Consider the following 15,915-nt stretch of genomic DNA (forward strand, 5'->3'; position numbering starts at 1 on the left):
TCAGCAGCAAGGCCAAAGTCTGAATACCCTGCCATGTGAGTCGATGTGCCCAAGTAGGAAGTCATCTATCTAACGAACCGCTCCCTATGGCTTACTGCTGTAATACTAACACAAAGAAGTGCAAAGGGAAAAAGGGAAAAACAGGTATAATAGACGCACTATCTCTCAAAAGGGCACACTCTCTCTTCTCTCACAGGCAAAAAAGCTTACTGCAAAGGCTGCCCTTGATAACAGGAAGCTCTCTCCGGGGTCTTTATTCACAATTTAATGATATTTTATATGACCGTGTATAAGGTTTGGATGGTACTTTGATTTATTGGAATACTATTGTGTTAGGAGGGGAATATGAAGGATGCCTTTTCATTCTGTGCTGCTTCGTCACGTGTCCCTTGTCATCCTCCACTACGCCATTTCGGCTTGTTACACAACAACTTTCTGCACCTTTGCCTCTGATATGGGTGAAAGCGATTGACAATGAACAAAAATCCCTTTTCATATAGCATCGCGCTCAAAGCATGGTAAAAAGACAATCAAGGTTGAGGGGCCTTGAAAGTTTTGGTCTCGAGCAAAAAGTAGTCACAGACGTTGAGTGATGTAAGCCCAGCAGCTCTTGATCCTCTTCTATATGGGTTTCTTCCCTACCAACGCCTTGGCATTGTTAGTTACGCGCTGCTGTGAGCTACTTGGTTATTCAATCAGTGGTTTGCAGTAAACACCTGCCTGTCCGGAGAAATTTCAGAGGTCTTGCACATCTTGTGCTCCATCTTTGGAGTGGGAGCTAGCTGACGATCCTTGGAGTTGGGTATGCATTGTTGTTATCATTTCACGCTGCTGGTTGCCTAGCTACATCTGGTTGCCTAGCTACATCTGGTTTCCAGTAAACACCTGCCTGTCCGGAGAAATTTCAGAGGTCTTGCACATCTTGTGCTCCATCTTTGGAGTGGAGTGAATGAGAACGCTTTGCATTTGGGGATTCTGAAGCTTCCATGTATCGATCATACGTAAGTAAAAATGTGAAGCCTTGATGTTGTATACTTGATTGACATACATTTATCATTGAAACATGCTTGGATTGTCAACTAATGCATATGTTTCCATATCGACCATCAACATCCTTGAGGACTTCTTCCATATCCACCATCTCGCGGACAAGATCTCGCCATTGACGTTCTTCCATCATTTATCCTGCTACCTTTGGATGAAAACGGTTCTTGCTTAGTAGCTTAGTTTATTCTCTATTTTGGAAATCCATCTTGACCTGCCGATCTCCATTTAATGGCATCAATTCATGTTGTAATATAAAGGCATATTGTCCATCACCAATCTGTTGGCTACTTCGACGATGATACCATTTTGTTGGATGCGTGTGATATATGTTAGAGTGAAGGAATGCTATAATAATGCATGGGCAACCAAACATGATCACAAGATGGCATGTCCAAAAGTCATGTATCTCTTATGTATGCACAATCACTTGTTCCAATAAAGATCATTTCTCTTTATGATATCCATTATAGGGGCAGGTCTTGATGTTCAGGGCCTTTACAGGTACTTGGGAAATGGCATATCCACCTTCATAACACCATTTCAATGAAAGTTAAACATAAAAGACATGAGCTGCTGATAGCAGTTTCCTCAGAAAGTATTGAAAGGACACTTGACGATAGGAGGCATAAAATGATGGACTACCTTGATGATGCTACAAAGAACGCTTGCTTGCTGATCCCACCAAAATTCGGATGATAGTCCTTGTTCAAAGCAATTGATCTCTTAAAAGCTCTTGAGTGTATACATGGATTTAGTTCGTATCTTTGTCAAGTGTAAAAAGGTGTTCTGTTACCTTTGTGGAATACACGAACAATAAAATCTACCACGATGAAATCACCACCACCGCTCATGAAATCAAGTGAAGCCAACCACGAACAATGATACACTTAGCCAAGAACAAAGAATAGCATCCTTGAGCATGAAGGTCTTATCACAAAGTGAATCGGTGTAACAGGATCAGATCAATGTATCATTTGCGGTAAATTTCATTGTCGGGTTCAATCTTGGGGGAGGGCTATCAAGCACTACAGCACCCACCACCCAAATGAATTCCCCCTCTTTAACATCCTCAATCAAGGTAAGCATAGACCTTATAGCATTAACAGATAGTGCATGCGTGGATGATTTACGATGGATGAATGAATTTATCGATGGATGGATGGATGAATTACAATGGTATCAGCAACCAACCCCACTATAGCCAGTATCCGACATTCAGCATTCAACGACTCGTCGTCAATCGCCACCGCATTCACATTTGTCGTGCTACTCATATCCATTCTCAAATGAAGACTAACATGATATCATTTTCTTTTTCTTTGTATCTTGTTATAGGGTCATAATACACTATGGGTGGTATGTATTCAACAAAAGCCATGATTTCACGTGACCCAATAGAACTGACATGGATACGTCTATAGCCTACAAGTATCTTGAGGAGCTTTACCGCAAAAAGCAATCTGATGTCTTCCGTTTCTTGTTGCGTGTTCGCTGCTGGGAGTACCGTCAATTGAACGTGTGCCACCGTGCTTCCCGTCCTTCTCGTCCTGATAAGGCACGTCGTCTTGGTTACAAGGCTAAGCAAGGCTACGTTATCTACCGTATCCGTGTTCGTCGTGGTGGCCGCAAGAGACCTGTTCCCAAGGGTGCTACCTATGGCAAGCCTGTCAACGAGGGTGTTAGCCAACTCAAGTACCAACGTTCCCTTCGTTCCACTGCTGAAGAACGTGTTGGTCGCAAGTGTGCCAACCTTCGTGTCTTGAACTCTTACTGGATCAACCAAGATGCTACCTACAAGTACTTTGAAGTCATCCTTGTTGACCCCTCCCATAAGGCTATTCGTCGTGATGCCCGTATCAACTGGATCGTCAACCCCGTTCACAAGCGCCGTGAAGCCCGTGGTCTTACTTCCATTGGCAAGAAGAGCCGTGGTAAGGGCAAGGGTCACTTGTACACCAAGACCAAGGGTGCTGGTCGTTACTCCAACTGGAAGAGACGCAACACTCTTTCCCTTCGTCGTTACCGCTAAGCATATCATTGTTAGCATTACAGCTAATAAATTGTTTTGTGTATGGGATCCTTTATTATGTATAAGCTAATGGATATCTAATTGAGGGGGAGATTATGGGATGGTATGAAGATGCATTAACGAGATCCACAACCTTCATCCAATTCTTGCTCTTCTTGTTGTGTTAATCGTGCTGCTGCTGCTCTTGCTCGAAGTTCACGTGCTTCTGCTGGTGATAATTTGGATGTTGTTTTTAATCCTCCTCCTCCTCCCAGTCGATAGGATCCTCCTTCCCAAGTTGTAAACGCATCATTGATGTATTCAGGCTCATAGAAATCACCACCACTAGCATTCAATGCATGACCACCATGGGCTGTCCAATCAAGGCTGACAACATCCTTGTTCAATTGTCGATTCAATGCATGGAAATTATCATCGTGTTCTCCCCATACGTTGTGCGTCAGCTCATGCAACAATACTTTGCGTATAGCATTGTATGACCGAAATCCAGAAAGATCATCCGTGCGTAGCCGTAATGCAATCAGCTGACCAGCATTACGATTGTATCCAAGAATCGTCTTTTCGAAAGGTGTCAATTCAGTCAATTCGCCCACTGACCATTTCCTTTGTTGCATGATTCCACGAATGCCTCGATCATCTCGTAACTTTTCTAGTATCGCACGTGCTCGTTCAGGTTGTGGAAACTCGTCAATCACTGTAAGGCGATGAAATGTGTATCGACTATCAGCAGCTGCCGATGATGGCGTAGATGTTGCTGCAGGCTTAATACGTTGTGCACGGAAGCGTCTTGCTGTTTCTCGGTTCCTTTCAAGCTTATCATCGAGTTGAGCGATCTCTTCCACTTGTTTCGGTGCCGAGCCCATAAGCATAAGTTTGGTCTTGCTGTTGAAGCCGAGTTCATTCAATGTCGTTGCATCATCCACAAGTCGTTTGCCTTTGTGTAGTAGCTTTTGAAATGAAGGAGGAACACCGGTCTCTTGTTGCAAGTGATCCTTGAGTTGGCCGATCGTTGATTGTGAATCCCATTGCGTAAGCTCGAGATTGTTGCCCTGATAAGACACTTGGAAATTCAGTGCTGTGGTCATGGAGGAAAATGTGTGTGTCTGGGATTACATGCTGCTGTCAACTTTTATAGGCATCAAAATGCATGACTAATTCATCACTTTTCTTGAACTTTCCACATACAATTACGTCTACACAATAAGAACAAATGATTCTAAAACATCCCCATTGTCGTACCCCCTCTTCTTTTCTCTGATTACGCTCAAAATACATTCATTTTTACCCGACACGCACAATGTTATCCATGTTGTTAAATCATGCTACCATAAAGACTCCTACTAGTTGTTGAAGCATGTTAAAGAAAGCCTCTAAACGTCTGACAAGGAAGATGTATTTTGGATCATCCGCATTGACCATGTTACACAGTACACGGCGAGTTCAAAGGCATTAACTAGTAGCATAAAGAGCCGCCCTTGTACGAGAGCAAATAAGCACGCTATTTTCTTTCTTAAATGTGTATCACGGTGGCTCTCTTTACATGAGCTCATCAGGTTGTGGTGTACATCTCGTTGTAAGCACACACGGATGAGCCTGTAGACTTTAGATTTGGACAAAGCACATCATTCTATGGTCGTTAGCACTTGGGGGGTGATTATTGTAGAGGAAGTCATTGTGTGCTACTACTGCCTTCTAGATGACAACAGCAACGTCATTGGTAACCTAGCAACTAGGATTGACTATAAGCCTTTTATGGAGCTAATTATGGTGCAACGGCCATTTTGTATATTGGGATCTATAGCTACAAGCGCCTGTTTCATCAAGGGCGGATACATAGTAGGTGGGGTGGATAGCTGGATAAAGGTGGCGCTATATGGATCATGCATTAATAGCAGGTGGCTATCTTCGCTTTGGAACTCAGTGGATACCCACCTCTCCCTTTCTCCTCACCTCCACCTATATAACACACTATGCGATCTCTGCAATTGTACCTCGACAAGGTTCGCCACGCCGTCGACTCTGAGAATGGGAAACAACTTGCAGCTTTATACTCTATCAATCAACAGCATGTACGCAGCTTAACGGACCAGAATCTACAGGTAAGTAGGCGCGCGATGACACCCCCTTCCTCGAAAGACGAGACATGACCGTTGACTTGTTTTATAGATCGATCGAATAGACACTACTTGCAGGTACAAAATGATGTCCCCGTGGGATGAAATGACGGCATGTCATATCAAGACAATCGTGCACTTGGATCGTCGCCACTATGGTTTAGCTTTCGAGACGCAAAAAGAACTCGTACAGTAAGTTTGCCAACCAGTCTTTTTACGACATACACTCATATCCTGATCCAATGTAGGCTTTTTCAACGAGCCATGCCCAATTTGACGCGTTGGTGTTTACCTGTTCTATATACTATCAATAACGACTTGCGTGTGATTGCAACTCAGGTATGTTTTGTTCAATGATAAAGGCGTATCCATGCTCATACGTTGCTTCTTAGGCGGATACGGAGACTGCTGCAGCAATGAGTGATCAAGAGACGTCTCAAAGGAAAAAGTTGGAGGAGGCAGCCAATGTCATTAGCAAGTCTTTCACATATTGTGTCACTGACAGGTAAATCGAAGCGGATGGATGGGGTATCAGGATGCTGACGTTAGGCTATCATATAGAAATTCTATATCACAATCCAAAAAGTTTGGCACGTATTGCATGATTGGAATTCTTTTCAGGATTTATTTCAAGGTATTTGATGGGATGGAAGTGACAAGGGAAATAGGGTGGTTACTGATGCGTGTGTGTAGTTGAAACAACAAAACCTCTGCAAGAACATTTTGCGTGCAGTGAAGGTTGCTGGTATGCCGGATATCGATGAATTCCCAAAGGCTGACAGGGTGACTTTCCGATACTACTTGGGACGATTGTATTTCTTGGAGGAAGAGTATGGCAAGGTATGCTCGAATAGGGGTAGAAGAATGGTTTAGGCAGTGTTTCTTATCCACATCGTATCATTGTATAGGCTGAACATGAATTAGAGCTTGCTTTCAGAGAATGCACCAACGCTAATCAAAAGAACAAGGAGTAAGTATTGGATGGGACGCTGTAAAGGAGAGGGTTGAGAGATTGACAACAGGTTCCATTAGAGTGATCCTCAAGTTTTTATTGCCTATTCGTCTCATGCGTGGTAAAATGCCAAGCCGGTTGCTATTCGAGCGCTATCCAAAGAGTCGTCACCTCTATTCACATTTGGTGCAAAGCATCAAGGCTGGTAACATCCGCAGCTTTGACATGCGTCTTGACAAGGTTGGTCCAACGCTCATCCGCCAAGGTACATACTTTGCTGTTGAAAAGGCTCGAAGTCTTGCTATCAGGCAGCTCTTCCGGAAAGTGTATGTATACTCTATTTACCTGCCTGTGTTCGTTGATCTTTACTTATGATGCCTTCTTTTAGCTATCTTATCATGGACAAAAGCACTCGTATCCCGATCTCTACTTTCAAGACTGCATTGGAGGCCGTAAACATCGACGTTGACTTGGAAGAGACGGAATGGATGTTGGCGAATATGATTTTCAAGGTAAAGGGAAAACATTGGGTACGCAATAGCTGTTGTACTAAGGATGATAATGTGATAGGGATATATGAAAGGATACTTGTCACATGAAAAGCTGTTTGCTGTATTGAGTAAAGCAGACCCATTTCCAAAGGTGTCGACCATCGCTGCTCATCAATAAGAAGACTCTTGGATGCCACGAATTGCTTAGATATGGAATACATTTCCCTTGTATTTACAATGATCATATATCGTTTGGGTTGTTCTACACAATGTACAAAATTTGCTTGATTTACCATCCAAAGCCTGCTGCCTGTTCTTGTTGGGTTTCTTTGTCCTCTATATAAATAAATATACACGTCAATCATTGTATGTCGACATGAGCTATCATCAACCTACGTTTGAATGCCACCAATGCAATAAGAATAGCTCCCGCAAAGAATATGAGACTAATCAGGAACCAAATGACTCCCCATGTTTGACTTGAAAGACCACACAATTTTGCAAATTTGGATGCATCCGATTCATATGCTTTTCGAAAGACAAGGTCGTCTAGAATATCCCACAAGCAATAGAGACTTGACATGACCCTAAAACGAATGATAAGAAGTGCGTTCGTCATGATCCTCTTTTTAGATGATGCTTACCCGATAAACAATACAAAGTACTTGAGTCCAACGCCATGTACTAGCCACCAAAGAAACACTATCATGCCGATGAAAGCGACTCCGATTCCCCGTGTAAGCCAATTCTTTGCCCACCATAATGTCAAAAGAAGGCATGCCCCAAGAAAAATGGATGCTATTTTGGAAGCGAGCAAATTGAACCCGCACATGACTAATATGGCACCAATGGCTGAGGAACCAAGATAGCCTGCAGGAAGGGTACAGTAGGGATTTCCACCTTGCTACGCAATAAACACCACACGTCAACAACACTCTCTTTTTCTCTTTTTCATTTTGACATACCATCATGGTTTGTCCTCCTTCTTGCTCGTCAATAATAATGTACTCTATACGAGCGCATGTCAAGCATCCGATCAAAGCGTGTGAAAACTCGTGTAGGCCTACTGTCAATAGCTATACCAGCTGTGTTAGTAAATCTTCGCATAATGATAACCCCAGTCATTTGACTATCATTACTGGCGTGCGCTTTTTCATATAATGATCGAACCTTGAATGGGGCAAGAATGTATTTTATAAACGGCATGTTCCATAAAACGAGGATACCCGCCGTGTACGCACCAATAATGATAAGTGTGGTTCGCTGATCATCCGTAGGTGTTAGCGCTTCCTCGACCGATCGCCGTGCTATTAAATAATGCTCATATTGTGGATCAATGGGTGGCATTAGTGTATGTATGGGTGTAAGGTGTAAGAAAAGGGGGAATGAAAAAGAAAGAAAAGACCATGACTAAACTGCTTGGCATCATCAAAACAACAAGATGCTTTTGTTGTCGCAGGTCCCTGATTCGGAAATCATGCATTAAACAAGTTCCTCGTGTAACACCATAGCCACAAATTGAAAGGCCGTCGATGGATCAACCCTTTGTGTCAAACAATGGAGTCGACGTCGTCGTACCCTCCATACATCAATCCCTTGAATTTCATTCATTCAATGGCACAACCAAAAATGGCCTTGTTACAATGAAAGCTTCGTTTTCAGCCATGTAACCAAGCACAGCACCCATTGTTGTTAAGCATCAACTAACCTTCGATCATTCAACAGAGTAAGAATGTACTTTGGTTGCTATGGCAACCGTATACAAACATAGCGTATGGGACACGATCAATATGGATTGACAACTTTCAACCTGGGAGGTATCCAAAATGGGTTGCACAATTAATCACCACAAAAGCCAATCGATTTTTTTTTCTCTTGGATTCTTTCATATGAGCTTTTATCCCGATATTTGAAAAATACTGGGTTGTACATGTATAAGCTTTATGTTAACATTATGCCGTGCAACCATCCCTATTGCTACGGTCTCACTGGTGGTCCTATGGCATGACCACCATCAGTAACAGCATACCACCAAGCGGTACTTTTCTCTGCTACTCCCGATTGTGATGACAATTATGCTGATATTATTGAATTCGCGACAAAAGAGATGTAGTCAGTGATAAGCAGGATCCCGCGGCAAAGTGGTCAACTCGAAAGCATGCATGTCTCAGTGGCCTACAGCAGGCAACATTAATGTCGTTGGACTCCGACAATCACATAATCAGAAAAAGGGTATCATTTGGGCAATTGCATGGATGAGAATTAATGCATCCTCGGATAAAAGGTTATTGTCATACCCTAATTTTTATCGGCTTAATTCAAAAACATATCTGATGGCTCAATGGGTATCGACGTTGTATAGTTGACCTCGCTTTGATCGCACCCTAGGATGACTCCCATCAGATAACAAGGCTGCTACTATCCTCTGATCCTAAAAACAATGAACGTTGGACGTATGTTTTTGTAGCAAGGATGGTTTCTTGTTATAAAGATGCTGTATGTGAGGCACTCTATTAGCCTTGATGGGCAAACAACGTCCCATTGCATGTACCTGATCCTTGTAAACTTTCACAGATTCAGCAATGGCCCGAAAAACTCTCCGCGTGTCCCGATCGGGATAATGTGTATGATCTGCCGCGGCATACGCGCACTGATGTATCTTATTTACATGAAAGAGGCACTGCTCCGATATATGAAGCACAAATTACTGATGATGGGCTCGAACTCGTATTACTTTTCATATATAAAGGTACGTGTTTTTTCGTACCAGGATCATTCAACAAACTCACATCCATATCCTATCTCCTTCCCATTCCTTCTTTTTACGATGAAGTTCTTTCTCAGCAGCGCTGCGATCCTTTTGCTCAGTGTCCAACAAGCATTAGCGGCCAAGACATGTGCCGTCAAGAGCTCAGGTGGTGATGATGCATCCAACATTGTCGATGCTTTCAACAACTGTAACAATGGTGGCACCGTTGAATTCACCAAGGGCACTACTTACAACTTGAAATCGGTTGTATCGGTTGAGAAACTTCAAGATGTTACCGTCAAGTTCGAAGGCACCATCAACCTCCCCACTTACAACACCAAGTTTGAGGATGAAAAGGCATTCATCTACCTTGCAGGCGACAACATTCATTTCAGCGGTGCAGGCACCATCAACGGCAATGGACAAGGCTGGTATGTTGTTTTGATGATATTGCTGATCATTACATGAATGATGATGTTGACATTGGTTACTATAGGTACGATGCCAAGAACCGTAAGGCTCCTCCACTTTTCAAGCCCAAGGCAACCAACTCTTATTTTGGTGGTTTCAAGATTGTCAAGGCTCCTCGCTCTCACTTTAGTGTCAACAACTGCAAGAATGTTGTGTTTGAGCAAATCAATATCAACACCGTGTCCGATGATGCGGAATTGGACGCTCATAATACCGATGCCTTTGATGTCTCCCAGTCCCAGGATATCGTTATCCAAGATTCCACCATTGTCAATGGTGATGATTGTATTGCTGTCAACCGAGGTATGACTTTCTCATAAGAAAACACCTGGCTAGAGGCCCAATTGCTTATAATTCTTTATCCTTTTAGATGTGACGAACTTGACCGTATCCAACCTTGACTGCACCGGTAGCCATGGTTTCAGCGTTGGATCGCTTGGCAAAAAGGGTGAACAAACGGAGACTGTTAAGGATTTGAAGTTCATCTCCAACAAGTGCCACAATTGTCAAAATGGTGTCAGGTATGTAATGCATGATATCGAGTGCTTTGGTTTTATTCATTCACTCATCCTATGTTGGTTGATATCGTTGTTACAGAATCAAGACTTGGCCTGGTGGCAAGGGCTCTGTTTCCGGTATCACTTTTGAAGACATTACCCTTGACAACGTTGAAAACCCAATCCTCATCACCACCCACTACTGTGACAACCAACAGCAAGAATACTGCGATGGTGAAGACTCGCACTCTTTGAGCATTAGCGATGTCACCATTTCTGGTATCTCTGGGTAAGCTTTACTTTTCATGAATGATCACTGTATTATAGCCAATACTCATCCACTTCTACTAGCACTGTGTCTTCGAAGAAGAGCAACCCCATTATCAGCATTGACTGCTCCACCGAGACTCCTTGCAAGGATTTCACTCTTTCGGATATTACTGTCAAGGGCCATGACAAGACCAAGGCCAATGTCTGCACCAATTTGGAGGGCTCTGATAAGATCTCATACTGCAAATAGAGGCAACAGCAGCTTATGATCAATAAAACAACGATCCATTGATATGCATATGACACAGTAGTATTTGTGTTTATTTGATCGACGTGATACAGAGAGTGATTGTTGCAAAGGGATATTTGGTGGTTAGTGGGTGGGGGAGGAGGAGAAACAATTCTACATTGCCTTTTCTTCTTTTCTTTTTGCTATGGCAACACCCAGCGAAGAATGCACACCTTCCATCCACATGTCATTGACACCTTCCAGTCGTCTCTCTCAACTCACACTGGATAGCAGCCAACCAAGCGATTCACCACGTACACGATACTTTGCTTGTCAACCAGCTGAGGATTTCACTACCAAATGGGAACGCACTTTTTCTTCTGAGCATCAGCAGCATCCCAACTTGTCCATGGTACTCGATTCAGACAAGATCTGCTTTGAACATAGACAACAGGTATGAGGTGTTTTATACTTGAGGTGTGGGTGTGTGGTGTGGGTGTGAGAATGAGCTCTCACTCATTTATCCTGCCGATAATAGACGACCCAAGAAAGGTTTACGATTGACGCATTGTTTGATATGGAAATGCAATTCTCAGAACACTACCTATACAAGGATGAACACTATGACCCTACAGCTTCATGGCTGGATGAGATTTACTGTGAAGAAGACGAGGATGATGGTGATGTGACGATGGAAGACGACGATGATGACATTCGTGCAACTATACTCCATGGTGATGAGAACGATGAAGAGGATGAGGATGATGAGGAAAATCGTCCACCACGACAATGGCGATCTCGACGACATCAAAAGTCAAGATTAAAGCAACCACAAACCACGATGCTTCTTCAACAACATTTACGTGCACCCTTACAAGAGCTTCCTTTGGATGAAGATGAAGACGATGATGAACATGGCGATTTTCCACGCAAGAAAAAGAATACAACACGACGAGGAAGCTTTCGACTAATGCGATCACTTTCTCCACCCGCTTCTTCCAATCGCAATACACCTGTCAAATCTTGATCCATGATACCCCCAACCCGAGAACCAAGCGATCCCTATTATACACACTTAGCAGTAGTCTTTCTTGCTCGTTACATCTATATCCAATATCCCATTTGTTTGATAAATGACAGCGTATACTGTATTCGATATGACTTTGGATTGTCTTATTATTTGCTGAATGCTCGTGTTTATCGAATCTAACTCTAAATGATATATCATGCTGCCAATTTCAAACTTCATAAAATCATTACCGCAGGCACGATGAACACATGGATCTCTCCTTCTTAGTGAAGCACATAAACTTGGGCTTTGGTGATGTAAGGATTCAAAAGATATGATGGCGGAAAGGGTTGTGTGGGAGTATGCGTGGAGAGCAGGTGAACTTCAATGTATGATCGTACAAGTGATGCATAGGTCGATAAAGCGGTAGGATGTCTACACAAGGATTAAGCCTAGCTTTTATCAAAGGATGTATGATCTCTACACCATGTCCTCATGAATCGAACACTCCTCTCCTTGGCAATTGCCCAAAATCACAATACATGTCCTTCACGAATTGTTGTGCCTCCCAGCCATTCCTTTAGCCCTCACCCTAATGGGTACAAGTTCCCACATAGACATATCCACAAGCAATGATAAGCCTATTGATCCATTCAACACCTTTCCAGCAATCCAAGCACAAGCCTTTTCATTTGGTTCATTCATGTTGACGTTGTATTGTTGGTTGTAAATAATCTTTGACAAAAAAGAATAAAGGGACAAGATTGGATATTGCTATACATGTTCGTGCTACTGCTGGTTTGGTTGATAGAGCACTTGGCCTTGTCGACAGACGACAGTGGTTGGCTGCAAAAAAATCGTCAAAGCAAACCTTGCGTAGACGGTCAAACGCATGAGACTAGCATTGTATAACTTTTACACGCCAACGCCATTGCCGTTTCTTCATTCATTGTTGGAGCTCATCTGTGTGGTATGTCGATACTTTGGCTGGAGTGGTCTCAAGATGCATAAAGCAACGCGGCTTTTGAATTTGCTATTTCAGACCGGAGCTCCAAAAATTTGAAGGGGGAGCGGACCAGGACCTCCCTCAGCTCCATCCAACCAATGCTCGCATTTTCAAAATCTTTTCTTCCAAAAGCTATTGCTTCACATTCACCTCCCATAATAAATTATACTCTTTTTCATTGAATTTAGCTATTGCTCCGCTGCATGCTGATGTAAATTTTATTGTGCTACGACGGCGGTTTTTTGTTCTAAAGTGGGCAATTTTTTGGTATATGATGGATCTCCGGAACCAGGAATTCAACAAGGAAGGTCGGCATAGCTCAGCTGGGAGAGCGTTAGACTGAAGATCTAAAGGTCAGGTGTTCGATCCACCTTGCTGACACACGAATTCGCATTCAATTCGATCCAAAAATCGGATTGAATGATCACTTTTTGCGTTTTTCTTGACTTTTATGATCACGTGATGATGTTTTTTCGTTCAAACGATATATCGTAACGATGGATGCTAGCAGCTCCTCTGTCTGCATCTTTTGGTGCTTTTAGAAACGCCTGTATCATCATTTTAAGTATACGTGTATGATAGGCAAAAACAGGCATCAATCGACTATCATACTGAAAGTTAAATTATTGACCACTTTTTTTTATGATGAACCATTCAGCAATTACGAGGAATGCCTTTGTACAATAACAGAATAGAGGTTATGATATAAAAAAGGCTGATTCTATGATGAACCTATGATGTTTATGGATAACACGTGTGTCAAAAAGTATCATATATATCCGGTTTGCAGCAGCAGCATCACCTTTGCAAGATTGTGATGATCATTGTAGAGCCATCCAGTTGTTGGTCTATCTTTTTCTTTGCATCTTCCACTACAGCGTGAACAACGAAGATTACTTGTATTGTGGTGTACTCGATGGCTGATAATATGGCATCATCCATCATAGGAATTCGTATGTATTAAAGCAAGTTGCTACACGTAAATAGAGCTGCTTCTACATATACGATGGCTATTGCTGATCATGTAACAAGAAGTTGTTCGATCCACCTTGCTGACGTACGAATCACTGATCACGTAAAAGAAAGGGTGTTCGATCCACCTTGCTGACACACAAGCCCAAATGATATTGTCACTGACATTGAATAGGCTGCCAAATACGAAGCATGAAGACCAAGTTGGCAATGAATACAATACCCAAGGAGTATTAATTATCCACTTCCTCCCATCCCATGTTGCCAAAGTAGTATTCAAAGTTATAGGTGGTTTAAGAATTCATATGTATTGAAGCAAGTTGGAGCACTAAAGATCTATATACAAGCTCTTCGCTGTTGATTAAAGAAAGACTGCCAAAGAGAACAACGTTGTTTGAGAATGAACGTGCCATATGGGACAGTGACTCCTTCATTTTTCATCTAACAACCTGTATTAGCCTATCTTCTTACACGTATTCAATTTCAAGCTTACCTTGACTATGATGCGTTTGAATTCGTTTATTAATGAGCGCACTTGTAGGTTGGATTCTACCTTCCCGGTGCCTTGTCCGGCAACAGCACGATCGAGGGCATATAGGGCAAAGTTATCTAAAGATACCATCTTTGTAAGAATGGCATTAAGAAACATACACATCCATATATACAAACCCGATGTTAATGTCTCTTCTCCCCGTGGCCGCGTTTCAACTCCAAAGAAAGCTCTACCCAGCATTCCCAATTGTATTCACAATGCTTTTGTCGAATCATTGTAGCTGGAGAAAGTGGCTTGCTTTTGATCAAGCAAAGTTGCTCGTGTACATCTTGGTATCCTTGTTCCTCTTGTATTGTTTGCCTTTCTGTAGTCTCTTCTTCATTGCTACTTTCATCTTATGCCTTCGCGAATCGAGTGTTTCCTCCAAGTTTGACAGATGCTGCGGAGGACGCATTGCTGGGTGTATGTCGACGTGTGGGTAATGCTGGCCACGATGTGAGGCGCATACAGGAAGGACTTGTTGATATCTTTCAAGTTGAACATGATTGATCTCTATCATTCCAGCATACCCCACCTTATCCAAAGCCTCATTGTCAACATCAATTCTTTTATGCCATCATTCACAGCAAACATACCAATGCTAGCAATCATCAAAGAGCGACATGATAGAGGAAAGAGACGTGTAGGAGTATGGTGGGCTGCGACAACATTCTTTTATTGTACATAACGGTGGGCGTGTGAAATTTGTGATAACAAAGAATGATAAATGTTTGTTGTCGATAGTGGCCTAAGCTGATAGAGTGGTTGTGTTGTTGGGAGGATGTCGTGATGTTGTTCATGCATAGAGCAGATCCCATCCACCTGAGGCAAGTCGTATGTACCATAGATCAAGCACACGTTCATGGTGATAGGCGCGTCAAAAATGACAATTCGTATCCATCAACAATCCCAATACTCGAGTGAATAAGAACGTATTCGAGTTGATCCATTCACCACCTTTCCAGCAAATCGCATCACGTGGACGTAATCGCACTCGTTCCTCGTAAGTTGGCATACATTTCAAATACTGGGTGAGCAAGAAAGGCTTGTTGAACGAAAAAAGAATAAGCCTGCATATGCAACAACACTTTGATAAAGTACCTGGCAGCTGTCGTCGACAATCGTCAAATGGGGCCCATTCTGAGAGCGGATCTTGGGTTCCACAATTGCGCTTTAGCAGCCTTTGCGCCAGCGCATTGGTTCGCAATCAATTCCAAGCCATGTTAGTGTTGTGTGTTTGTAACGGGTGTTTCCTCCTGATGTTGCAAGAAACCAAAGAGCTATCGCCTAGGCGATGGTCGGTGCTGAATCTCATCGCCTTTTACGGATCGTCGGTGCAAAAAGCATCTCCTTTTATGGATCATCGGTGCTGAATCTCATCGCCTTATACGGATGATCGTTGCAAAAATCATCGCCTTTTACGGATGGTCGGTGCAAAAATCATCACCTTTTATGGATCATCGGTGCTGAATCTCATCGCCTTTTACGGATCGTCGGTGCAAAAATCATCGCCTTTTAAGGATGGTCGATGCAAAAATCATCGCCTT

The 15,915-nt window shown here is 42.7% G+C and overlaps 6 protein-coding genes and 1 non-coding gene across 7 annotated transcripts; 5 read left to right on the top strand and 2 right to left on the bottom strand.

Annotated features, from left to right (window-relative positions):
- Window positions 1-2,452: 2,452 nt before the first annotated feature.
- O0I10_001546 (60S ribosomal protein L15) lies at window positions 2,453-3,076 on the top strand (the record flags this gene model as incomplete). The annotated part of the gene is made up of 1 exon (XM_058481641.1): window positions 2,453-3,076. The coding sequence occupies one exon, from the start codon at window positions 2,453-2,455 to the stop codon at window positions 3,074-3,076; it is 624 nt and encodes a 207-aa protein (XP_058347498.1).
- Window positions 3,077-3,192: 116 nt separating this feature from the next.
- O0I10_001547 (uncharacterized protein) lies at window positions 3,193-4,161 on the bottom strand (the record flags this gene model as incomplete). The annotated part of the gene is made up of 1 exon (XM_058481642.1): window positions 3,193-4,161. One exon carries the CDS (start codon window positions 4,159-4,161, stop codon window positions 3,193-3,195), a length of 969 nt encoding a protein of 322 aa, XP_058347499.1.
- Window positions 4,162-5,046: 885 nt separating this feature from the next.
- O0I10_001548 (uncharacterized protein) lies at window positions 5,047-6,811 on the top strand (the record flags this gene model as incomplete). Its single annotated transcript, XM_058481643.1, has 10 exons — window positions 5,047-5,175; window positions 5,243-5,382; window positions 5,439-5,529; window positions 5,583-5,695; window positions 5,752-5,824; window positions 5,884-6,030; window positions 6,099-6,160; window positions 6,223-6,468; window positions 6,531-6,654; window positions 6,713-6,811. The coding sequence occupies 10 exons, from the start codon at window positions 5,047-5,049 to the stop codon at window positions 6,809-6,811; spliced, it is 1,224 nt and encodes a 407-aa protein (XP_058347500.1).
- Window positions 6,812-6,922: 111 nt separating this feature from the next.
- O0I10_001549 (uncharacterized protein) lies at window positions 6,923-7,980 on the bottom strand (the record flags this gene model as incomplete). Its single annotated transcript, XM_058481644.1, has 5 exons — window positions 6,923-6,969; window positions 7,030-7,220; window positions 7,278-7,537; window positions 7,599-7,709; window positions 7,804-7,980. The coding sequence occupies 5 exons, from the start codon at window positions 7,978-7,980 to the stop codon at window positions 6,923-6,925; spliced, it is 786 nt and encodes a 261-aa protein (XP_058347501.1).
- Window positions 7,981-9,460: 1,480 nt separating this feature from the next.
- Window positions 9,461-10,870, top strand: O0I10_001550 (uncharacterized protein; the record flags this gene model as incomplete). Its single annotated transcript, XM_058481645.1, has 5 exons — window positions 9,461-9,813; window positions 9,879-10,156; window positions 10,224-10,374; window positions 10,451-10,639; window positions 10,702-10,870. 5 exons carry the CDS (start codon window positions 9,461-9,463, stop codon window positions 10,868-10,870), a joined length of 1,140 nt encoding a protein of 379 aa, XP_058347502.1.
- Window positions 10,871-11,054: 184 nt separating this feature from the next.
- Window positions 11,055-11,876, top strand: O0I10_001551 (uncharacterized protein; the record flags this gene model as incomplete). Its single annotated transcript, XM_058481646.1, has 2 exons — window positions 11,055-11,303; window positions 11,388-11,876. The coding sequence occupies 2 exons, from the start codon at window positions 11,055-11,057 to the stop codon at window positions 11,874-11,876; spliced, it is 738 nt and encodes a 245-aa protein (XP_058347503.1).
- A 1,296-nt stretch (window positions 11,877-13,172) lies between these two features.
- O0I10_001552 lies at window positions 13,173-13,245 on the top strand. The gene has a single exon. It is a non-coding gene; the product is annotated as a tRNA-Phe (tRNA).
- The last annotated feature ends 2,670 nt before the right edge of the window (window positions 13,246-15,915 follow it).

Source organism: Lichtheimia ornata (assembly GCF_029851405.1).
Source record: "Lichtheimia ornata isolate CBS 291.66 chromosome Unknown scaffold00004, whole genome shotgun sequence".
In the NCBI taxonomy this organism is placed as follows: Eukaryota; Fungi; Mucoromycota; class Mucoromycetes; order Mucorales; family Lichtheimiaceae; genus Lichtheimia; species Lichtheimia ornata.